This window comes from Symphodus melops, assembly GCF_947650265.1.
Source record: "Symphodus melops genome assembly, chromosome: 21".
Lineage (NCBI taxonomy): Eukaryota > Metazoa > Chordata > Actinopteri > Labriformes > Labridae > Symphodus > Symphodus melops.
Window position 1 is genome coordinate 16,421,942 of NC_136711.1, and position 25,508 is coordinate 16,447,449.

At 41.7% G+C, this 25,508-nt stretch overlaps 2 protein-coding genes across 2 annotated transcripts; one reads left to right on the forward strand and one right to left on the reverse strand.

Annotated features, from left to right (window-relative positions):
- Window positions 1-321: 321 nt before the first annotated feature.
- LOC306817251 (guanine nucleotide-binding protein subunit alpha-13-like) lies at window positions 322-9,472 on the reverse strand. The gene is made up of 5 exons (XM_079333992.1): window positions 8,695-9,472; window positions 7,284-7,510; window positions 4,378-4,428; window positions 3,506-3,706; window positions 322-1,559 (listed from the first exon to the last, which is right to left on the reverse strand). The coding sequence occupies exons 1-5, from the start codon at window positions 8,975-8,977 to the stop codon at window positions 1,188-1,190; spliced, it is 1,134 nt and encodes a 377-aa protein (XP_079190118.1). The 5' UTR covers window positions 8,978-9,472; the 3' UTR covers window positions 322-1,187.
- A 327-nt stretch (window positions 9,473-9,799) lies between these two features.
- rgs9b (regulator of G protein signaling 9b) lies at window positions 9,800-25,284 on the forward strand. Its single transcript, XM_079333985.1, has 19 exons — window positions 9,800-10,106; window positions 12,188-12,284; window positions 13,304-13,354; window positions 13,563-13,669; window positions 15,162-15,213; window positions 15,297-15,355; window positions 15,437-15,513; window positions 15,599-15,680; window positions 17,089-17,151; window positions 18,217-18,246; window positions 18,360-18,421; window positions 18,825-18,938; window positions 19,196-19,311; window positions 19,566-19,653; window positions 20,073-20,211; window positions 20,377-20,459; window positions 20,647-20,764; window positions 22,608-23,011; window positions 23,318-25,284. Exons 1-19 carry the CDS (start codon window positions 10,038-10,040, stop codon window positions 23,481-23,483), a joined length of 1,977 nt encoding a protein of 658 aa, XP_079190111.1. The 5' UTR covers window positions 9,800-10,037; the 3' UTR covers window positions 23,484-25,284.
- Window positions 25,285-25,508: the final 224 nt, after the last annotated feature.

Sequence of the window (25,508 nt, forward strand, 5' to 3'; positions counted from 1 at the left end):
CACCCAGAGAAAGATCCGATTATTTCACCGACATGACACCAGCGGCAAAGCTGGTTTGGACTCAACCCTGAGAAAACAGTGGACTGCAAGTTCACGTGCGAGCACACCTGCCCAATGTGCCAACGAAGGGAAGTATTTCCTCTAAACAACCAAAAAATAAAATACAGGACAAGTTGCATATTAATTTACTGTGAAAGGCATCTAGGATTGACACAGGCACAAAAGCAGGATAGGACCAGTGATTAGGTCTCCTTAAGACATTATTGCTGACATTATTGAGGGTTCAGTCTGGCTGTTATGCCCTTATTTCTAAAAAAGAAAAAAAAAAAAAAAAGAAAAATTCCACAGACAAGGTGCCAGTGCTGGAGCCGTTCTCAAAGCCACATTTTTTTTAGACGTTGTGAGCAGAATCAGCATCATGAACTGAAACCTTTTCTGAGCGGATACTTACATCCGGCTGGTCTGGAAACGAAAAAATGTCGCCTTTTAATGTAGGGAAGAGGAAGGACCTGTGCGAGAAAAAAAAACAAAAAAAAAACGAACATTTGCAGTCTCTGGATTAGCATGAAGTGGCAGAACCCTTCTACAAAGTGTGTGTGGGGGGGGAGGGACTCACAAAGCAGCACAGGAGCGTGCAGAAATAATGGAGTGATTTGGGATTAAATGACTTCAGTGCTCGGACAGACTGGCATCTTTGAGTCGTTTCGACCGTCGAACTCTGTCGTTTTGCTGACATGCTTGAACAAAAGTACTCGTTTCAGTATTCCTGTATTTGTTGTCGATGTGGTTTAGAAACTGTATGCCCCGTTGTGAAATGTTCTGCTGGTTTCCACGGCCAGGCGCCGACGTTGACATCAGCACCGGCACCTTGTGAGTCGAAATGCCCCGGTGGGTATCAGCGCTCAGGCCAGAGGAGAGAGTCTTAAGAAGAGGCAGCAGAGATCAGATGTTTTCACACACCCACACCGCCTGCTCGTCTTTCTTTGTAACCCGTCCCGAACCAAACCCTCGACTTACAAGAAGGCCAACTCTTCCAAGAGAGTAAAAACTAATATAAAAACGGCTGGAGAAGAACGCTGATCTCTATCGGATTCTTCTAAGGCTGGTCTCTCCCCTGTCCTCGTCAGGAGCGAGGGGGGTGGTTTGTCCCCGTTCTGGTCCTCTACGTTCACAGGTGGACACAGGGGTCATTGGAGCATGAGCTGTTTGAGGTTGTCGTGCAGGATGGTGTCTTTGACGTCCCGGAACACCAGCCGGATGTTCTCCGTGTTGATGGCCGTGGTGAAGTGGTGGTACAGGGGCTTCTGGGTGGCGTCGCGTCTCTTCGCCCGGAAACACTCCACCATGAACGCTTGGATTTCTGGCAGGCTGTGCTCGGGCCCGGTGTATTCGGGAAAGTAGTCACTGAGCGCAACGTTCTTCACCTTCTCCTCCAGCAGGTCCGTCTTGTTGAGGAAGAGGATGATGGAGACGTTGGCGAAGACGCGGTTGTTGACGATGGTCTCGAAGATGTTGAGCGATTCATGCAGCCGGTTGGTCTGCCGGTCCTCCATCAGCACCTGACAAACACAACGCAGCCGTTAAGGACACAACCAACGTGTGCTGCTACGATTGTCTTCCTCAACGTTAGAAAGAGTGACGAACTTAACGGAACACTTGAAAACAACAATCTGTCCACTCTGTTTTCAATCTGGTAGAAGATCATCAGATTGAACTCCTCTGATCTAGAGAAGATAAGCTTCAACTGAAGAACACTGTCGATCAATCTGTCAATTATGAATCCAATTATCAATTAGGTATAAATTGTTTGGTCCACAACCCCAACAAAATCTGTTTCCGGTCATGGAGAGTAAATCAAATTGTGAGCAGCCATTAGTGGTGTGACCTCGAAAAGTTTCAACGGTTATTCTGCGTGTTTTGTAATGTGTGCGTGTCACTGCACAGAGCACAGAGCAACAGCTGTTCGGTGAATGTCAGCAGGAGTTTGTCTGCCCATGCCTAACTATAGGGATGTTTCTTTAAGACGGGCTTGTGTGCGTCTCCAGATCTGTCATCTGACTGGAGTCTTACACAAGTCCTTGAGAAGAAAATGTATACCAACTTCAAAGCTATACTGACAAAAAATATGACATAATAAAATGGCAGCTGTTGTGATCTAAAACAGAAGAGAAGTCACATCATTCATTGTTTTCAGACAAACTGAACTCTGTTGAAAAGCCCTTTAAAAAAAAAAAAAAAAAAAAAAAAAAAAATCCATTTCAAGAGGCAGCGCTTCGTGCACAGCCTTAACATAGAAGCTGCAACCCTCCTGATGCAGCCAAACCCAGCCTGAAGACCCCCCTTCATTAGCATAGCTATGCTAGTCCCACAGCTAAACAATGTGGTGTCACCGGCTGAACCAGACCAGCTCGTCATTTCCATGCTGCTTTGTCCCGCCGGCCCACACTGAGGGGGATGTTTTTCAATCTGCGCTGTCGGCATTCACGTCATAATCGCGATTATTTCTTTAAATTGAGATTTATCTCTTGCTATTTCCCCCCTTTAGGCCCATCGTGGATTAGCCCCCGCAGTGTCTCCCTGAAGGAAAAGGAAAAAGTCCCCTGTGGTCTAAATGAAACATCTGTGCTGAGCTTTGGTCAAACTATAACATGAATCAAGCAGCAGAGGAGGTTTGTGACCCTGTAGAAACCAGCTCTCTCAGAACACTTTGTTTTGGTGTGTGTATCTCTTTAAATTCAACGAGACCCTCCTGAGTTTTCCTGGTAGACATCACTCCTCTGTAGAGACAATAAAAATGGCGGACCTGTGCAAAAGTTTTACTCTGGGCTGGAGGTGGAGTCCATGGGTGGAGATACCAGGAGAGGGGAGGGGATTTGTTTTACCAGAATCCAACTTGTGATGTCACAAACTGAAAAAATTTGAAATGGAGCATTTTGTCTTATACAGACCACAAACAAAGGACTGGACGGATTTATTTTAAATTTTGCGGGTCGATAAACACTCAGGTTACCCAAATGTTCAAAAACACTGTATAAGTGTATCAATTCTTAGTGAAGATTTTTCAAATTACAACCACAACGTTTTCATAGTGTTGTCGAGAACGATCCCGAAATCAGGACTTCAAAAAATTAAGTTATGAATCGGCCTTTCTCATTCTACTACTGTGAAGATGACATCAAAAAGTTATTTATGGCCTCGCTGCTTTTATGCCGAGAGACATGAAAGACTTGTGTGATCATATCAAACTTTTGCAATGCGACTCAGAGCGCACTGACGAAGCGAGTCTCTCTCTGGAACTTGCTACTTGATAAACCACAACAGCTCCACAGAGCCAGAGTGAACATACAGACACGAGAGTCACATTATCTGCCCGTGTGTGTGTGTGTGTGTGTGTGTGTGTGTGTGTGTGTGTGTGTGTGTGTGTGCTTGCGTGCGTGCAAGCATGCATGCGTGCATGCCAGAGAGGAAGTGAGACACCTCAGCCTGTTTGCAGTCGTTCTCTCACCTGGTCGTATTCAGAGGAAGAGACGAGGAAGAGGATGGAGGTGACCGAGTCGAAACACTCGAACCAGCGCCGCCGCTCCGACCGCTGCCCTCCCACGTCCACCATCTTGAAGGGAACGTTCTTGATCTCAAAGTCGTACTCGTGGATGCCCTTCGTGGGTTTCCGGGCCAGAAGAATGTCCTGCTGGGTCGGAAGATAATCCTGCAGGAGGAGGAAAGAGTGTGCAAGTTACAGAAAGATGTACACGTATAAAGACAGGTTTCATTAAGATCATGTGACCGGTGCTATCTCCGTGCATGTCATGTAGCGGCTTCATTCTTCTCCACTCATTCATAGATCGTCTGCACACGTCCAATTAAACGTTAGATCGATACAAGGGAAATCATATTCAGAGTTCAGACTCTTCTGAGTCAGTCCTAAGTCTTTAACTGTGAACTCCTAAAGGTTTAGAAATGATGAATGTAAAATTGTTCAACCCTTTTTTCAAGGTTTTCCAGGCTGTGTGGGATTACTGCCTGATATTATACTCGTGGACTGTGTCACTTTGTCCACCATCTTGCATGTCTGAAACTTATTTTTTTTTAATGTGCGTTTCCTCCATAGACAACCCCCCTCCCCCCCTCCCTTCCCGTCCAATGGGGTAACAGGTCACGCTGTGAGGGACGGGCTGTTCAGACGTCTTCTGTACATCTTCATGAGTCTGAGTGCCGGCTGACAGGAGATCCCGCACCGAGGCGGCAGCCTGATCGTCAGTGAACAGTAACCGCGGTTACTCGTCGTCGGTTAACCTTTATTGTCCGGACACGTCGCAGCGTTAACTACGACGTGTCCACATCTGTTTATAACAACCAGAACAGGCTGAAACAACTTACCAGCTCGCCGAGCTTATCCAGATTATCCATGAAATACTTCACTGACTCACCCTGCGACAGGACAGAGGAGGAATTTCTGTTAATTCTGCAGCGTTCATCACATCCAGCCATTTTTTAAAAATACACAGGAACGTTTGCAAGCAGTACACATTGATTCATTTAGATGCATTCAGTTGAAAACATTTGTTGTTGTTGTTGTTGAGGCCTGGAGTTGCCAAGGGACAAAATCGGTCTTTAGCTTAACAGATGTAATCTGCTTGTTTTCTCCTCCAAAAAGAGTGTGTGTGTGTGTGTGTGTGTGTGTGTGTGTGCGTGTGCTCTGAGCAGCTGAAGCAGGATGCAAACGACTCATTATTACAGGAGACACGTGTTTGTGTGTGTGTGGTGTGTGTGTGGGTTTGATGTACACAAAAGTGTGGTTACGTATGTGTGCTGTTTTTCTTCACCTTTCGATGTTCATGAGCTTTTAGTGCAAGCCCAGACATGAGGCTGCCCGGACTGAGAAACATTCCTTTTCCTCTGTGTGTGTGTGTGTGTGTGTGTGTGTGTGTGTGTGTGTGTGTGTGTCCTGTATTTGACTTAAACCAAAATGCTACAATTGATTTTGCGTTTGATTTCTGCAGCCCACAGTGAGTCTATTGTGTCACACTGCACCTTTATGAGTCACTGCTTTGCATGTATTTTACATTCACAGCGTAGTTAAGACACACCCTTTCTATAAAATTAACATTTGTAGTAGTGACTGTTCAGGTCGTACTCTGAATGCAAGCGCCACGTCCCTCCACTGAACGCTTCCAGACAAACCTTTTGATCTTTCTGTAAAACTAACCTGACCTGAAAAACCTGTGTGTGTGTGCGTGTGTGTGTGTGTGTGTGTGTGTGTGTGTGTGTGTGTGTGTGTGTGGGGCTAAGATTACAGAAGGGAAGGGTAGAATGGCGTGGCAAAGAGAGGAGCTACCTGTCTGTGACGCTCCTTTTTATTTGGCTTGGCTCGCTTGAATGTGAAGGAGCAGACAGTTTGAAATTGAGAATGTGGTGGGGGGGGGGGGGGTTAGGGGGGTTTAATGAGCGTGCAGCACAAATTAAAGCAAAACTGAAAGACAGCGTTATGTCATGGCAGCACCGCAGTGGGACTGAGTTGTCATTCAGAGATCACCGGTGGCTGCATTGATAAAGTGTTTATGGTTTACTGTCAGCTGAACTTTGGACGCTGAGAAAAGAAACCTTGTGGTTTCATCTGTACATGTGTTTTTCTTGGAAGCATGACGGTGCACTGCGTCGTCAAAGAAAGACGAACGAGTACGAGCTGACGAGAGCACGGGGAAAACAAAGTCCACTTTCGCGCGTGTGTGTATAAACGTCTTAGGCTGTTGATGCCCTCAGGTTTTTAACTTAATATCAAGCTTTCATATCCTGTGACGGGCTTCTATGATTATTAACATTGCAGCTTTAAATCCTAATCATCGTCGTCGTCTCTGTCCTTCTTCCTGCATCTCCCTCGAAATGACTTTTCCAGGTCGATTTAGTCTGCTTTTGCTCGAGGTTTCATCCTCTTAAATACGGCTTTCACACCCGCAGAAAATGAATGAAACGGCTGTGTTAAGTTCTTCCCCGCTCTTTTTCTGACACTGAACCAAATGGGGAAAAATAGCCAAATATTCTCGTTATTGCACCGTGCAGCTGAGATCTATTACTTCATCCGATACTTCTTTCAAATATTTTTAAAGTATTTCGAGGATCTCTGAGGACCTGAATTGAAACGTTTTAAGTTGAAGTGTCCTTATTAATCGCCTGCTGTTAATCTCAATAAAGAACATTGGAGGTGAATTCTGTGTAGGACTTGATTCTCATTCAAAGTCAATGTCATGATATGCATCCCATCATGGCCTCTGTATCGTGATACGCATTGTGGGCTTATGGGAAATACCCAGCTCTACTCCCTGCTGGGTCCTCTCACAGTCATTTTTGGAGCCTTCGGAGGTGTCGTCTCGTTGTTCCGTCCGACCAATCAGGGCTCATGTTGAGTCACTTTCATACAACACTACATTAAAATAATGAGAAGCTGTAATCCTACATACTAACAGGTTATGTCCATGCGTCCCTGTACTTGTGTAACTTGAGGTGTGAGTGTTTGAGTCGGGGCAGTCGGAGCTCTGTTTGTAAGTATAAAGCTGTTTAACTACAGATCAACATTCCAGCTCTGATCACCCTTTATTCCCCTTTTCTGTCTGCATAACCTGCTCACACCAGCAAAATGTGTGAGAGGCTAACAAAACGCCATTGAGAACAGTCCGGCCTTATGCAACTCACAGGAAAAAACTGTTTTTTTGCTTTTGTCTCATAACTGAAAGCAACTTGCAGAAGTGTGCCCATAACGTTCTATTCAGCAGGTTTAGCTCCTTAACTCTTCAACAACGTTTCAACACATGACCTGAACACTCTGCATTAATTAATACAGGATAGCACATATACTAACTTTGAAAATCTCAGCCGGCAGTGAGAGTAACACTGAAAATAAGAGCACTGAAAAATCCCCGAAAGGACGTGTGAACGCCACAGCTGTTGTTCTGGGGTAAACGTCAGAGTGTAAAACGTGCGAGCTGACAGCCAAGACAGAAGGAGCGGGAGAGGTATAAACAGGAAGCTGACTCAATCACATGTCTGACTGCTCGACAGTAAGAGAGAGAAAGAGAGAGAGCAAAAGATACATGGAGAGAGGAAAGGGAGGATGAATTTGGAAAGTTTCACTTTCTATTTTACAGCAGTTCCCTCGAATTTTAATTCTCTCACACTTTAAAAAAGCAGAAGAAAAAATCTACCTTAAAATTTGTGTACCAGAGTCAGTTGTGAGGTCATGCTTTAATAATGCCGTTTTTCTATGTGTGTGGTTTTGTGTGTTCACCTACCAGCTGAAACTCTCTGCGACGATCGTATGCGTTCTGTATACTCGAGTCCGCCCACAGAGCTTTGATAGCCGGCAAATACCGCAGGAAGACGGGCGTCTCCAGCTGCCCGATCGCCATTTTAGCCGACCTTGTGTCGAACGCCATCAGGCTGTCTCCGTGCTGCTGGTTGTCCGGGTCGCCCCACGGGATGTGCAACTTCTCCCGGGCGTCCACCAACACCCGTATACCTGAAGAGGAAGTGGGTGGGAAAAAAATGAAATAAAAATCAAAGTTAAGAGTAGTCAGGAAAATGAGAAGATGAAACCCAGAGTGGAAGAGAGACCAGAGAAGAGCACATGAACTCCATTTCAACCTGAAATGAAATAACTGTTTTAAGCCTGTATCTTCCAACAACATTTTGTTTTTTAAAAGACCCTTTTTTTTTTTAGGTGAAAAGTAATCTGCGCGTCCCACTCTTGTGTTTTGCATTAACTGACTGAAAATAAGGAACATGATTAAAACTTCAAAACTTCTTAGTGTTTAAAAAAGCTGAAAAAGTTAAATTTCTTAAATATCAATGTCAGCCAGATCAAGCCTCAAGTCTGCTTTTCACACATACGAAAAAATAATTAAAATTTTAATCCAAATAAAATACAACTCGTTTCATATGAGAGACTATCAATGTTTAAAAACTCACCTCTTCAACATTGCTTACTTTCACTGAGTCCCATCCTTCCCCCTTACATTGATAGTTTAGGTTTTGTTTATTGATTGTTGTTGATGGGGTTTTTTTTGTCAAAGCGTCTTTGAGTATTTAGAAATTATTATAATTATAAGATGATTTGAAAACTAAAAAAAATACTCTTTCACCATAATAAAGGAAAAAACTAATTGTATATTAAAAAAATGGATACAGCTTAATTAAATAGTGACGTCATAAATCAATACAGGGGGACGGAAACACCTGACCTCGCGATAAAACACGAGGGGAGGCTTTGAACATAATCTGACATTTTATGCTTAAATTGAAATGTGACTTGTTCGAGTTGTTGTTGTAGTTGACAGTGTGTTTGTAAGAATGATCTGTTTTAATGAAGCGCACACAGAATGGTCAAACAGGAACACCTAACAACACAATGCACCACAGTGGGTTCACCCTCCATTAACTAGCTCAGATATTGAGCAACAAGAAACTTGCCAATGGCTATTTGAGTGTGCTGGCTTGCTTTCAATAGCTACCACACACATTATAAAATGAGTTTACAGTTTTTTAGGACTTTAAAAAAAGGAGATTGAAGTAGAAACATGGTTGATATGGGTGTGCCGAGAGCAGATGTAGTGTGTTTACACAGATGTGGAAACTTTCCCCCTTTACATTTCAAAACACCATTATGTGATCTCCTGAAATACCTCAAGTTTCCAGCGAGGTTACCTTTGATAACATTGCTGTATATGGTGGCTCTGAAGTCCTCTCGGGCTTGCTGGTCGAAGTCCTGGCCGTGGATGATCCGCATTTGTTTGAGGAAAGTCGACTTGCCGCTCTCGCCAGCGCCGAGCAGCAGGATCTTCACCAGCCGCTTAACGTACGTCTTCTCCCGGGAGAGACATCTGTCGATATCCCTGGACTTTCGCAGCTGTTCGACCTCGCCGTTATTCAACAAGCAGACGGGTAGAAAAACTTTTAACACGGACCTGGTCGGCAGGAAATCCGCCATGTTTGCACAAACTTCATCGATGCTAATTTTGATGCGCGTTCGCGGGGCGCAGGCACGCGACCAAGCCCCTTCCCTAAACTCAGGAAGTAGCGCTCATGACTGTTTACCATCAATCTTTAGTGACCTTCTTTTCTAAACTCTTCTGTCTTTTAAGGCTCACAAAAAACATCCGTACGTTTTTTTTGCAATTAGTTAAGTCTTTCCTCGGCCACATAAAAATACAATCACTACAGCTTTCTACAGATATGCCTTTCAGGACTGTGAATATAATAAGTTGCAACCATAGCAACCGTCACAACGACGCATCACGTGACAAAACTAAAGCTCAGTAAATGAAAAACGTAATGTAGAAGCTGCTCCGTTTGAAACTTACGTTATAATAAATATAATGTTGGAATTTAAGGCCAGAAAATCATGACACCACACTTAAAAGATGTTATCATGTCGCCCTCTGCTGGTTCAGTTTGTTAATTGCGTAACACGTTTTTGCCTGATAAAAAACACTGCACTGTGATTGGTCGAGTCCCCTTTTCGCTATAGATATGGTGCATTCAGAGGCAAATGGGAATACAAGCATTTCTACTTTCTACGCTCTGCAAAAGATAAATAAAATATTATCATAATAGCAGTTCGGATGAGGAACTTCAGGTTTTCTGTGCTTCAACCTTTTCACGATTTTTTGTTCATATTCCAGAATAATTTATATTGCATAATTGTTTAAGAAAGTGTTTCCTCGGCTTTTCTTTATAGTTGTATATCATTTTTTAGAATACATATAGATACATTTACACAGACTTGGTTGTTTGAAAAATGTATGTTAAAGATACAAAAAAATACATACACTTTGGTATAAAGTTAAAGATATTATGAAGTAGATTATAAGGCGTGTTTAACAGCGTTTTCACGATTTCCTACACTACAAATGGCAGTTATTTTGAATCCTTGAACGCAGCATCAGTATCGAGCATTGCACTTCTCGTCAAGCATCTCCACACGACACAGGGCTCAGAGAGGCGACAGTGTTTGAATGTATGTGAGAGAGTGAAAAACAGCAGACATCATGACCATAAGAAACGCTCTTCATGATCATGGACAGAGATATCGTCCACGGATGGCTTGTCTCAAGAAGGTAGGGTATTCATTTTACATCAGAGAGGCTGCTCGTTGTCCTGCTCGGATTTGTAGACGATACCTGCACACGCATCTGTTGATAGGTCAGTTACACTGATTCTCCAACACAATGCTCTGGCTCTCCACAAGCTCACTCACAATACCTCTTCTAGTGGCACTTGCATTTAAAAACAGCGTATTGCTGTTTTTTCTTTCAGGTCCTGCTTTCCTGGGGTTTGTATTACAGGATTTTAGTTCAACAATTTTGCATAACAACAAAGCTTACAAGTGCAATTTGGACAGCAGGATGATTTCGGGGAAAGCCACAGAACAGATAACAAATATTTATACAAAAAACAGTTAACATCTTTATTTGGTTGCAAGATTTTGTAAGATAACACAATTTTAAATTAACCAAGTATTTATAAATATATGCAACACCAAAAGCCATTGAAATGCAACTCAGGTATAATTTCATTATATGCATCTTTCTTTCAAACTAGATTGTTAGACATTGCAACCTTATCACAGTAAGGTTGTTCTGTATAATAAGCATTAAGCCTGGATCAGTATCAGTGTGTCCATCCACACTAACCAGTCACTGGAGAGAAGTTAAGCCAGACACTGAGTGTTGCAAAAAACGAAGTGGGGCACAATTGGCATCTTGTATTTTATTAATTTTCTTCAGGAATATGATATTATTCTCAGAGAAGTATCTTTTGGAAATGTTATGCAGGACATAATTAGGTCAACAGCTTCACCATTTTTTTTTTTTTTTTAACAAATTCCATTAATCCCCAATGTAATATTATCCCACTCTCCATGCTCACAGACAGCTCATGTCAATTCAGAGAACCTTGTGTGTCAGTCCATGAAAGCCAACTTTGGTCCACCTCTGCAATTGAGCTAATTGTCTCTTTGGGATGACTTCAAAGCACAGAGCCACTTTAAACAGGCCAAGGATTCATCTGTACACACACACACACACACACACACACACACACACACACACACACACACACACTTCTTTCTCTTTTGTGCAAACAAACTGAATTAATGTCCTCTTGCTTTCCAGTACACACCTGAGCTTTGCATGGGATCTGCTGTGACAGCTGTGGGATCAGCCGATAGGATAACTAAAGAAACAGTTTACAGGGCAGTGAGTCACTCACAGCAAACCTCCCACACAAGCAGAACAAAGGCAAGAGATCAGGGCATGAAGCAAACGATTATTCACCTCATGCCTTGTTTAAATTCAAATTTACAGCTCAATTGCAATGTAGTTTTGGGACTTAAAAGCATAACTCTTAAGTACCCAACACTGTCTACAGGAAGTATTTATTACAATGTATGACAGAGAGACTTAATTTCCCATGAGGACAATTTGCCTCCAACTTTCAAATCTTGGAGAATCAATTGGCCATATTCAGCCATTTTCCCCTGAATTCATGCTCAGCACAGGAAGCTCAAGTCAAGTCCCTGAAAAATGCCAAAAAAAATTGCTATGAAAAATGTTTTGTTCACACAAGAAATAAGGCCAGATTCTCCCTGAGATTTTCATTATTATCTGCCTTTCTTGTCACTCATTTATTGAGAAGGGCTGACATGATGTTGACTATTAGGGTCTATCAGTCGCTCAGTCCGTATGGACTTGGGTTGGGAACCGGAAAGGTTTAAAGTCCCAATGCAGACCAAAATATGGAAGTCTGTCTGGTAGCTGGAGAGATGCCAGACCACTTCCAGAGCCCTGATGACGTGCTTGAGCAAGGCACGGAACCCCCATCAACTCCTGTGGGCTGGCTCAGCACTCTAACGTCTTTCCATTATTGCTTGTCGTGTTTGTGTATGTGAGACAGTGAGAAGCATGTCTCGAGAATAACGATTACACTGTCAGTGTATGTATGTATGTATGTATGTATGTATATAAATATACTGTGTGTGTGTATAAATACATACATACATGCATATATATCAGGTGCTGCTTACAAAAAACCTGTTGTCGAAGCATTCTCTCTGCATGTTGAACCTCTGCCCCCACTTCTACTTATAGTCAGTTGCGATGGTAACCTCTTTACCACCCTTACTATATTCATTTCGCAGGCAGAGAAGGTGGTGCTGGAGATGCAGGACCCCAAAACAGGAGTGAAGTCACAGCCTCAGAGACTGGTTATCACAACGATACCACATGCTATTACGGGTAAAGACACACAAATACACATACCTCGCAGTACACTCTTAATTTAATTCAGCTGCCAGTTGAGTGACTGTGCCCGCATAGTCTCAGTGTAAGATACCAAATCTGTGGTATCCTCAAACTAGAGAGCTACAGATTTAATCTCCATGACAACCCCCGCGGTCTCGGAGTCATGGAGAGAGAAAAGTAGGGGGTGATGGAGGAGGAGGAAGAGGATGATTGAGTGGGAGAGAGGAGGGAAAGAGCAAGAAATAACGATAGAAACAGGAGGAAAAAAACAAGAGAGACAACAAGAAAGGAAGGAAACCCAGACTGTTGCGTCATTTGCAAGCACAGAATTCAGGCAGGTTAGAACAGCTGAATGAACCAAGAAAACATGCGCACTCAAGTCCTTATCTCTCATCTTCTTTCTTTCTTTCTTTCTTTCTTTCTTTCTTTCTTTCTTTCTTTCTTTCTTTTCCTGTCCTCTAACTTTCCTCTTGTCTTTCTTTTTTTCACCCGTCTCTTTTCTTACCCCCTTTTTGTTGCTTTTCAATTTTTTTGGGCTGATACAGATATTAGGGAGAGACAAAATTCTGACTAATTTGTAGGTCGACATCTTTCTTGGATCTATATTCGATCTTTAGAGATCGATGAATATAGATATACACACATTTATTATATTTATAAATCTAATGTACTTACCAGAACATTGTAAAATATTACAATGAAGTCAAGATTTATTTTTTTCTGTTCAACAAAAAAACTTATTGGCCAGAATAACAACAATGTATGGAAAGACACATTTTTATTTAGACATGAACAATATAAATAATAAATAATCAAAATGTAGTTATATCTGCAAACATGAAATATTAAATTAGCCGTCACAGACGGCTGGCGCAGGCGTTCATGGTGTATTTAAAGGGGTCTTACATTTGGATGCATGTAACCAACCACCTACATAATAACACACTTTATGGCCGTCTTCAGAGCTGCGTATTTTGTCACCTCTGCCTCATCATTTCCATCTTTTTCCTCAGGTGAAGACATAATTGCATGGTTAGGGGACAGATTTCAAGTCGATGCCCAAGGTAAGAGATGAGTCGGCCAATGTCTTCATGAGGTACACAGAATATATCAGATAAATAAATTAAATATCCCGTTTGTCATGTAAAGTCTAACTCCATGTCCTTTTCAGTCATTAGCGTCGGTCCTGAACTTTTCTCTCTGGTGAATTTCAGCATAAACGCCTCGCAGGCTGTTTCAATCTCACTCCTCTCTATCTCTGTTGATTTTCAGAGGCAAAGAATTTTGGCACCACGCTCGTGGCGTTAGGATACATCTACCCCATTCAAGACCATAAGCGCTTAGTGATCAAAGCAGATGCATCACTTTATCGCTTCCAGGTAAAAACACCACATTTCCAAAACCTTTGCAAAAACATCAGATACTTACAGCTTTCTTCCAAACCTATTTCTACACTTGTTTCCTCTTGTTGCACATTTGATAGGAAATGTTAAAGGAGCCATGTTCCATCTTTAGCCACTAGTAGCAGTAATGGGCCATACATATATATATATATATATATATATATATATATATATATATATATATATATATATATATATGTGTGTATGTATGTATGTATGTATGTATGTATGTATATATATATGTATATGTATGTATATATATGTATATATATATGTGTATGTATATATATGTGTATATATATGTGTATATATATGTATATATATATATATATATGTATATATATATATATATATATATATATATATATATATATATATATATATATAGTACTTTTACTGTTTATGTTTTATCCCAACCAAAAACAGTTGAAAGACTTCTACTAGTAAACAACAATTAAGCAAATCAGCTGCCTATCAGGAAGACTAAAGTATCCTTAGGCTTTTAAGACTGCAACAATATTTTTAAAAAGTATGTTACAGGAATTTAAGCACACTGACTTTAATTAAAGTAGCAGATCTGGAGATCTCGTAATCCTGGTGGAACATCACAAACTTTTCAAACACATTTGAGGTTTCTTAGGTTTTATTATGGGAAGACGAGGTGATGCAAGTTTTCATGCAGTGTGGTTTCTTCAGAGTCGATTGAAGCTTGATGTAATGTAATTAGCTTTGAAAGCTCTTTAGTTGTATTGACTTACTTAATGAAGCTTGTCAGTGAGTAACCACGGCTCCACTGTGATACTCTTGAAAAAACAAAGACCATCTCTGCGTGCAGTTCACAGCGCTGCCTGTCTTCACTAAAGGACAGCAGCTTCATACAGTATGACAAACTGATGGCTGGAATTAGTTGAATCTTTGGTTAACATTTTTTTGATAAATAGATTTTTTCTGTCATATGAAGAAGAGGAGGAATTCCTGAGAGAGGCAGAAACATCGAGCTGAACCAGACTCATGTTGAACAGCCGTCTACTGAAACTGTGCTGGGCTTGAAAAATGGGCCAGAGGGAGATGAAGGAAGAAGGATAGGGACAAACAGATGGGTGGGGGGGGGGGGGGGGCCGCCCCCACCTATGATCCAGTGAAACCTATGAAAGCTTGGGAGCTCCCAAGAAAACGTGTGGTTTGCAACTTTCATAGCAGATGAAGAGATACACATGCAGTAATACGAGCGGCAGAGTTTATCAAACATGTTTTTGCAAAATGAGTTAAAAGTCGTTGATTCAACAGAAAAGTTAGTTTTTCAAAAAGGAAGCATCATCACTTTTCATTTTTTGATTTTTAGGGTTAGGGTTAGTTGAGTCTTGCTTTGGTTTCCTTAACAATGATAGAAAAAAATGTTGTTCCTGCATCTCCCAAAAATAAAATCCAACATTTTGTCTTTGTGTTTTGTTTCTTTTGTCCTTTGCAGACACCGTACTTCTGGCCAACACAGCAGTGGCCTGTTGAGGATACAGATTATGGTGAGCAAAACAGTGAGGAAAAACATATTTTTCTCACCTTTATTCCTCAGTTAACACTCCTCCTTTCTGTTCTGTTATTGAAGCAATTTATCTGGCGAAAAGAAACATACGTAAGAAAGGCCTCCTGGAGCTGCACGAACAGGTGAGGATGAAACAGAAAGAGCTGTGACTAAGATGTTTTGGCTTTGCTGGCACTTCCTCCGAGGTTTCTTTGTGTCCCCAGGAGCAGTATAATCGTCTTCACAAGTGGATGAATCATAAATGGGATTTCATAGTGATGCAGGCAAAAGAACAGTACAGGTGTGTGTGAAATGAAACACAGAGGCATCACTCTCTTTAAAGAACTGGAAGGCGTTACAATGCTGTGTGTGGTTTTTTTTTTTAGAGCTGCAAAGGAGAGGAAGAAACCAGACCGTGTTGTGTTTGAGTGCCAGGAGAGAGCGTACTGGGTGGTTCACAGACCTCCGGTGAGAAGAAATACACACAAACACACACAGATAGTTATTACATGTGCGCACGCACACACACACACACACACACACACACACACACACACACACACACACACACACACACACACACACACACACACACACACACAAACAGGATGTAGCTTCATGTAGATATCAGTGGATTTACAGCAAACAGAGAAGTCTGCAAGTGAATTGCACTCCACCTGTTTACGTCCCCAGGTTATCTAATTATCTCCACCCATGATGCCTCATTACAATTACATGTCCAGTCAGGGGAAAAGGGCACGTCTGATTAATATTTCAAACCGCGTAGGAGAAAGAAGTGCAGAGATTTGCACCTTGTACTAGCGACAGTGTGAGTCTGAGTTTCCTGAGGGATTACTGAAAGACCTTCAGTCCCTGAAGGAGTCCAGTTCACCGTGAGGCATTTTGTTTGTGGGAATTTTAATCATTTCAAGTTGGTGTTGGTTTTTCTAACCCTACAATCCACTGACACGTTAACGCGTCCTGTGTCATTACATCAGCATCAGGACTACACAAAGAAATCGCAATTTCATGTTTTTTGCAACTTTGAGCATTTGCAATAAACACATTATATGTGAACCACTAATGCTTTCTTTCTCCACATATCTACATTGTACATACCGGTGCCTCGCTTTGATATCCATTCTTTAACATCAACATTAACCTGTCTGTATGGGGAAGATGTGTTATGGAATTAAAAAGGTCAGATTTACTAAAGGTTTGCGTGTCTTAAAATGTGTATAAACTTGACATCCACCGCAAATAACTGTGCAAACTGATCTACTGACGACGCTCAGTGCGGCTTGTGTCTTTCAAATGTGCAAAATAAACCCATGCATTGTCCGTTTAGCACATTTGCCTCGGTGAATATGCACTATGGGGCATTTCTGCCCTAGTGTGCAAAATACTGGGAGGAGAGAATTCAAAGAAGTTAATTCAGTACACGCATTGCAATTTACCAAGCCTGAAAAAAGCTGTAGCTGCGTCAAACACCTCTTTAGACCAATCAACATAGTGCTTTTTGAAATGATACTTTTTACTGTTATTCTTCTGTATAAATAAGCAAGCATGGCTTAGAGGACTTTTTTCACTGACCTGTTATCTAACTTTGTGATCAGCAGGAATGTAGAGCTCATGTGTTCAGACAGACAAAGTCCGATTTCTATCTAATAGATGATCATAATCAGGAGTTGGACACATAAATGACTTCTCTCGTTGTTTCAGATGGTCGTGAAAAGTGTGACACATTAGCAGCCGAGGATTAGCATTTTCAAACAGCCACCTGCTTTCATTAATGAGCCGGTTGGTACAATATTCACACATTGTGACGTTTGTGTTAATGACGTGTGTGTGTGTGTGTGTGTGTGTGTGTGTGTAGCCAGGGACAGTGAGTGGGATGGACTATGGAATTGATCGCAAAGTAGATCCTAATGCGGATGAGGTAACAGGTGAGTCTCTGCATGACCTTTATGAACAATAATCTTGCCGATCAGCTTACATTCAATAAGAGGATTGAATACATACAGTACAGTATATCCAGGTGCACTATAGTCTACATATCTTCTCTTTTCTTCTCCTGTCTGCTGTTTCGTTATCTAACTCATCTTTTACTAACATGAGTTCTCTCTTTCTTTTCTCTTTTCTTCTCTTCTGCAGGCATTTCTCCTGGCCTTCTTTTAGTATTCACAACACCTGCAAACAAACCTTTCCACCTCCTTTTACATGACAAAATACATTCCCTTAGTCCTAACCGTAACCATGACTACCAAAAACTACGTCTTTAACCTTCAATATAAATCACACAGAAACTTCAATCCAACCCTCAAGTGGAAATCCGGCGATTTTAACAACACAGCTTCCTCAGCACTACTCTTTGTAAAGGAAGTTGTATACACCTTTATTGACACCAGATGGCGCTGTTTTCTGTGTGATAATGTCTTCAAGCGACATTATTAAAGTCAAATTGGGGCTAAATCACAAGCTTGAAAAATCTGGAAGCGCTGGCGCTAGGCTACAAAAATGGAACCAGTTTGATGGTATCATTCAAGTGAGCTCAGATCAAAAGTGACGACCAATTCTCCCCTTTAGACATGTGGGCAAAAAACATTTCTGTCCAGTCTTTATTTATTTCATTTCAAAGAGGAAAAGAAAACATGCAGTAAGTCACACAGAGGCTGCAGTCTGGCTTACTTCAGTGTAATAAACAGATCAAATCTTTGCAGAAATAACACCATACATAAATAGTCTAGTTGCATTGTGGGTATTGTAGGCATCAGATTTAGACAAATGTAAATGACATCAAAATAATGTCTGTGTTTAGTGTTAATCCTGTTTATGTTTAACCATCTTCTTCTTTATAATTATCAGCGTTACATTTAGTGAGTGCTCGTTCAAACATAAAGCCAAATACCAATTCTTTGTCTAAGTACGGTAGATGATTGTTGATTATAATGTGACTCTTTGAGGCTATCTGTAATTTAACATTTGAAACACTTTCTTCCCCCAGGTAAAAACTCCCGACTATTACGAGAGAATTGTGAGTGTGATGTTCTGGTGACATTTTTCCTCTTGAGTCAGAAGTTGTGTTAGCCGTTAGCATGAATCCATAGAGACGTTCAACAGCTGTCATCTGTCTTCTGCTTCCTGCAGATGATCTTTACGCAGCAGTCCATCATGAGGCCCAGAGTCAAGTCCTCCGTGTCCATTGGCGCGTAAGCTAGTCCTTCATATTCACAGCGTGCTGGAATCCGTCACAAACCCTGCACTTCATCTCTGCAGACTGTCCAAAAGTCATGTGATTGATTGTTATTGAAGTTAGCAATTCCAGATTAAAAGGACTAAAATTACTCTTATAGAAAAAGTATCTAATATAATATATAACTGGGGGGGGGGGTGGGGGGGTTACTTTTTGAAAGTAAAAACCTCCACTTGCTCTTCAAATAGCCTCCATAGTTTTTTTTTTTGTAATTGACTTCAAACCTGAGTATAGTGGTGAGGAGGTGACCTCATTATAACAGAGTAATATGGAGCAGAGCTGTGTCTTCTCTGTATCATTATCCCTGCTTTAATCGTTATTATCTTCGGTCTTGAAATGCTTTTGCTCTTTTCTGGTAGGTTGGTGAAGTACTGTGCCACCTACAACAGCCACGACCCTTTTCTGTCCAAGTGTTTCCCCAGCAACCCCTGGCTCACGGATGATGCCACCTTCTGGACCTTGAACATGCCCAAGTGAGTCAGCTGAGGCGGAGCCGTTATTCACCTTTCATTAATTGACAATCAAGCGAAGGATAAATGTCGAGTTGGTGAATTTCTTTCTCTCTGTGTGTGTGTGTGTGTGTGTGTGTGTGTGTGTGTGTGTGTGTGTGTGTGTGTGTGTGTGTGTGTGTGTGTGTGTGTGTGTGTGTGTGTGTGTGTGTGTGTGTGTGTGTGTGTGTGTGTGTGTGTGTGTGTGTGTGTGTGTGTGTGTGTGTGTGTGTGTGTGTCAGTGTTGAAATCCCGACTAAAATGCGTGTGGAGAGGTGGACTTTCAGCTTCGGAGAGCTGCTGTCAGACCCCCGAGGACGAAATGATTTCAGACTCTTCTTGAAGAAAGAATTCAGCGGTACAGTTTTTCTCTTTTAATTCAAAAAAATGACTTCTTGTTGATTGATTTTGTACATACAGTATGCATGCCTACACGATATTAGAGAATTTTAGGCACACTCTCCCTGAAATCAACCGAGGTCGCTTGTCCACACTCGCTCCTCATACTGTATCGTTTTTATACAGTTTTTTTATACAGTTTTTTTTTCCATTGGCTGGGATTAACCAGAGCTATTCTCTCATCATTTTCTTTTCTATTCGGATCCATTTCAGGAGAGAACTTGGCTTTCTGGGAGGGCTGTGAAGACCTGAAGTGGGGCACCGCTGCGACGATGAGAGAGAAGGCAGAGCAGATCTACAAGTAATGTTTTAATTCGCACTGCATGTCCAACATTTAAGCCGTCGGTGGCACATGTTAAAAGACATTAAGAGGTTGGAGAAATAGTCAAATCAATCAGCCATGAATTAAACATACAATATCAGGTTTTTATTAAGTACCAGGGGATTGTCAATGAAAAATAAAGGGCAGAAACAAACAAAATTCTTTGGTAACATTTTCATTCACAGGTTTTATGTGAGTTTCCTCTGACTACTCCTTATTCTTTTACATGATTAAAACTGAAGCTGTGTGACTCTTTGGACTTGTAGTGCTGTAAAATGTACAATATAAAGTGGCATGAAAGATGATAATCAAGAGAAGCACAAGGATCCAATTTGAGATAATGTATGTAGTGACATTGAAGTGTTTTGACGCCTTCATCATGATTCGCCTGATCCCAGGACATTCCTGGCTCGTGGGGCTCCTCGGTGGATAAACATCGACGGAAAGACGATGGAAGTCACGGTGAAAGGCCTGAAACACCCACACAGATACGTGCTGGACGCGGCCCAGACTCACATCTACATGCTCATGAAGAAGGTCGGTGAACTCACCAGCAGGTGGCTTCAAAAACAAGATTGATGACGTTGCCCTGTTTTCTCACATGCTTCTACTCAGCATCACCAAACACCTCTGATTCATACTGTGTGTTTGTGTGTGTGCGTGTGCGTGTGTGTGTGTGTGCGTGCGTGTGTGGTGTTGCAGGACTCATATGGACGGTATTTGAAATCTCCAGTGTTCAAAGACACTCTGAAGAAGGCAATATGTCCTGAAGAACACAAGTTTAGGTAAAAAGAACAAAAAAGATGCCATATGGGTTGACGCTGGTTAAGTTCTTACCTCCGTCCTCTTCTTCTTCATTCTTCTTCCTCCTTTTATCTTTATCTGCTATTTCTCTATTCCATCTACTTTCCCTCGTTGGTTTTTTAACGTTTCTAATCCCTGTTTCTCTTCTGTTTTATTTTAATCTCTCAGTGACTCCCAGCTGGAGCACAATGCGAGGAACAGGCGGCCCAGTCTCAGCCCCATCGTGCTCCGCCAGCAGGAGCAGGAGCAGAAGGCCAAGATGGCCGCCAGTGTTGACATCACACAGGTCATGAGCAAACTCAGCAAGCAGGGCAAGGAGGTCCCTCCGCCTCCTCGTCCTCCTGCTAAGAAATAAACAAAACGTTCTACCTAAAAACCATTCAATGGAATATTTACTGTAGTCTTTAAAATAGAAGCTGTAGTTTTTGTTTAGAGTCAGAAACCATGTTGCTAGAGAGTGGGGAGGGACATTCAGGAAAGGGACCTGGGCTGCCTACTTGGAGGACTACAGCCTCACTGGGCATGCGCACCACCCACTCAGCCACCAGCGCCCTGTTTACAGCTTTTCATTAACAATGGTGGATGTTAAATCCACAGTGGATTGCCTTCATTGATGAACCACAATAGTTTTAAACACACTGAAGTTTCCTTTTAATCTACAGAGACTTTTAGCGTCTTTTAGCTGTTTGACCGGAGGATTTCTGAATAACCGGACATTATAGTTTTAATGCAGCTCTCAGAGTGTTACGCTGAGCTGCTGCAGACGGCCGTTTCCTCTGCACCCTTCCTGATCAACAACAAGTGGGAGACAGACTAATTAGGCACCTAGCTGGAGCAAAGGGGTGTATTTTACAGCTAACTAGCCAGAAGTGATTAAACAACGTAGACTGACCACGTGATCACAAACAGGAGTCTAAATGAATGCTAATGTTTCTCTATATTTGATTGATGTCAAAAATAGAAGCAATGGCTTGAAATCAACTTAAGACGATCCAGCAGGCACATAAAACACCTACGTCGTTACCGTCTGTTCCCTTTATTACATTTCAGTTCATTCAACCTGTCTGTTGTTCATCATGTGTTGAACTGACCATCTTCACTCACAGTGTCTGTACTGTTTGTTTTTGTCTGTATGTCATCAGTGATGAGCTAATAAAACACCCAGAAATCATCTCATGTCCATCTCTTCGCCTTGAGTTGTCATTTTTTTTTCACTGCTCATTCTTTGTTTTCTCAGTTATCTGTGATTCTCTTAATTTGTGTATTTATTTCTTTCATCTTTGTAGCCTTTGTACATCTACATCTCCAAAAATGTGATGCCATCTTTGATCACAATAACTCATGTTATTATGTATTAAAGTGTTTATGTATGTTTTGGCCTGACAGAAAAAAAAATTGAATATTAGATCATTTTAACTTACTTTACACTTTATCACTTTTTTTTAACCTTCTTCTACCATTTGAAAATCATTACTTATTTAAAGGGATGACAGACCGTCATTTTGGGCATACGAAGCCTCATGACCAACCTGCAGCATTGAAAATGAAGCCAATGCGGAAGTTTCAAATCCTGCAGATCGTTAAGTTGTCGCTTGAGGCTGGCTTCACAAACACAGGAAATCCCATGCATACCCCAGCCAAAACCGCCAGTGTTTACAGCAGAAATAAACATGTTTACAGCCTGGTAGATAAAAAAAAAAAACAAGTGATGAGTCATTGTCATCATTGGCACACCCTGTACGAGGGTTATTTTTTTGTAAACTGCTCCCTTCAGATTTTATGAACGATACGCGTTATCTATAGTCAGGCGTGTAGCTGACATGATTGACAGGTGAATGTGATCTAATGGTTGGTCATGAGGCTTAAAATCACCTCCGCTCCAGCTCAAATCCTGTCGTTAGGTTAACTGTAAATTAAACTGAGACAGGACGTCCAACATGGCGGCTGCTGCCAGATTGCTCTCTGCAGTAAAAGCTGGCTGATGTCACATAGGCTTCGTCTATATAGATTTACAGTCTATGCTCATGACTCATTTTGATAAAACATTTTGATTAATTGAGAAAATGTTCCAACATGTTTTATATTTAACATTTTATTGAACCTGTTTCTGTTGCCCTTTGACCTCACAGCTCTGTCGCTTCACCACTCCCGTCCCTCACCTTGCCGTCTACTCCGGCATCTCTGACTTCCCCTCCTTCAACGCCTCACCCTCCCTACCTTTCATGGCCAACACCCCGGTCTGTCCGTCCCCCATAAGCCTGGCCTTGGACAGCACGTCTGCGTCCGAGCGGAGAGCGGAGCCCAGTGAAGGCGACAGTGAGGGGAACTCTGGGACTCGAGCCACTGTGGTTGGAAATGTGTCCAAATCCCGCATGGCCTTGTCACTGCGAAGACTGCTGAAGCGAGGTTGCACACCCTCGAACATGTTTGCCAGCCTGTCGCCAAAATGCCACTCAGCTGCCGGGACGAGTAGCCGGATTCAGCCAATCAGCCCGGATCAGCCGAGCCAGGCTCCGCCCAGACGGATTGGCAAGTTAGTGAACGGAGAAGAAAAAACTGCTCACCAAAAAAGTTGTGCATGAAATATCTGCAACACACTTTCTAACTATCAAGTTCACAGTTCTGAGACGATCAAATCAATTCTGAAGCTCAACTCAGTTCTATTTTTTCCAGCGTCTTTAAGCAGAATTTAATAATAATTATTAGTTTTTATAAATTCCAACCTTGACATTGGTATTGTAGACAGAAATGTTATAGCAGATACTAAAAATAGCCCCCATTCAAGAATTCTGGACACACCCCTGCTCACTGGTCTTTTAAAAGAATTTGTTTCTCACAGTTTCTTCCAGATCAAAGTGGACATTCCTCCAGAGTGCCGGATATACCCCATAGAGTCTGAGGATGAGGAGGAGGAGAACAGAGCTGCCTCTCGGGGAGGAGGGGTGGGAGCCAAAGAGATCATCTGCCCCTGGGAGAGCCTCACCCCGCAGAACGGGACAGGCTAACAAGGCTAACAAGGCTAACAGGATACGTTTGCACAGGTGTAAAAAGAAAGGTGGGATGGTGTTTTAAAATCTGTGTCAGTGTGAGCTGTCCGATTGGTCGCATGTTCTCAATGGGATGAAAAAGATTCCTGATACAGAGCATGCAAGGGATTTAATGTGAAAATGTGGCAATGTTGTCACCACAAGGTCAGATGAGAGATGGCAGCAGGCTGAGCATCAACTTCACTTGAACTTCTTCATGTTATTTAGCATCAAACACAGACTGCCTGAAGGCCTGAAGGGTTTAACGTGCAGCAGTAAAAACACTACTGTACTTTAACAGTCACAGCTTCTCTAAAAGCTAAAACACAGTGTGTGATGTGTTTTTAACGGGATATGTGCCAGTTTAAAAATACTGACGTCACATTTCTTTTTTCTACACTGCACTCCCTCTGTGCCAATCAGTGTTTGACAAACTAAACAAAATACAAGGTTAAAGTTACAAATCAGAATTTTTGGTTGCATTTTATTACTTCTGAATTTACAAATTGATAATATTTTCCCTCAATGAAACCCTCCTTCACTCAGCCGGGACTTGAATAATGGAAAAAGGAATCCCATGATGAGTGTTTTATATATAATTTTATAATAAAGACTTCCTCTCAGGTGGTTAAAGCTATAAATTCTAAAACAAATTTTAATGAATTGAAATAATTACCAAAAAAAAAAATGACTGAAGACATGACCTATGCTGACAGACAGAAGTTGTTTTCCAAAATATTTGTTCTCATATTTGATGTCAGGAACTGAAATAAATGTTAGTGACTAAGAACAAATGGCCGGCCTTATAATCAGCCTTACTGATACATAACCCCTGTACAGATGTGAGCACTCGCTGAGCCAGATGTTGACTCTGGATGTTTCTTCAGACGGGCCTTGGCTCATGGACATCAGGGTGTTCGAATGTCCAAACGCTTTGAAACTTGAGCCGTAGCTTTTTACATTCAAACCTCATTATGTGAAAACAGTAGCGCAGCAGCAGCCTTATCCACCTTCACACACCTGAAATAATGTTTTTTGGCCTCAGATGTTTCTATAAAGCAGACATGTGCACAGACATTGTTTTTTTGTTGTTGCCAAAAGATTACAATTAAATGTGATTTGCATGGGACAGATCAATTCGCCCCCTCGCCGGTCGACACCGGTGCTCCCATAATGCTACTGCGATATTGCTCTACAAATAAAGACAAAATAGCTTATAGACTACAAAAGTACAAAAGAGGTGAATTTAGAACAACAGCAAAAACAAATGTGCATGGACTTGAACTACAGTACACATAAATATATATACAATATATAAGGCCCTAACTTTGTCAAAGAGATGAAGCTCCAGAGTAAGGAGTACTGAAGGTTGGGGACGCCTGCACAGCTAACGTTAGCCACTCTCTGCTAACCAATTTGACATTGTTAACCCGCTGATCCTGCGGTCCCTTGTTTAGCAATGTTAAATATGTTGTTCTCAATTTTTACTGTTTTCGGAGTGTTTTCCTAACACTTGAAAAGTCGACAACGCTGAATTTAAATATGTTTAATTTGAATTTAGCCACTGGGAACATCCCTTGTCATCATGAAGAAGTCCATGTTTACAGCCTCTTTTTAAAGATAAGCCAAAGCGCAGAGATATATTTAGAATCTGCCTGTGCACATGCCATGTATTTATATATTCACTGAATAATTTCCTGTTTTCTAAAGTAAAGACGTGTTTTTGTGCTGCTTTATAGACTTAGATGCCTCATCCACAGTTTACCTCTTATACACTTTTCGTGAATGAGGAGGTGCTGTAATGAGGGTCAGGTGGTAGTTTTGTATTTGGCCTCACTGCTGTTTTTGTACTACTGTATTAGTGTAGCGGTTGTTAACTGTACACAATCCTGAGCGAGGAGTTTTTTGGGGGAGGGGGGGAGGAGGCAGTAATGTGTGAATTAACTGTCAGAATGTATTACCTTTATCATGTTTACAGATGCAAGAATGTGAAAACGACCTTGA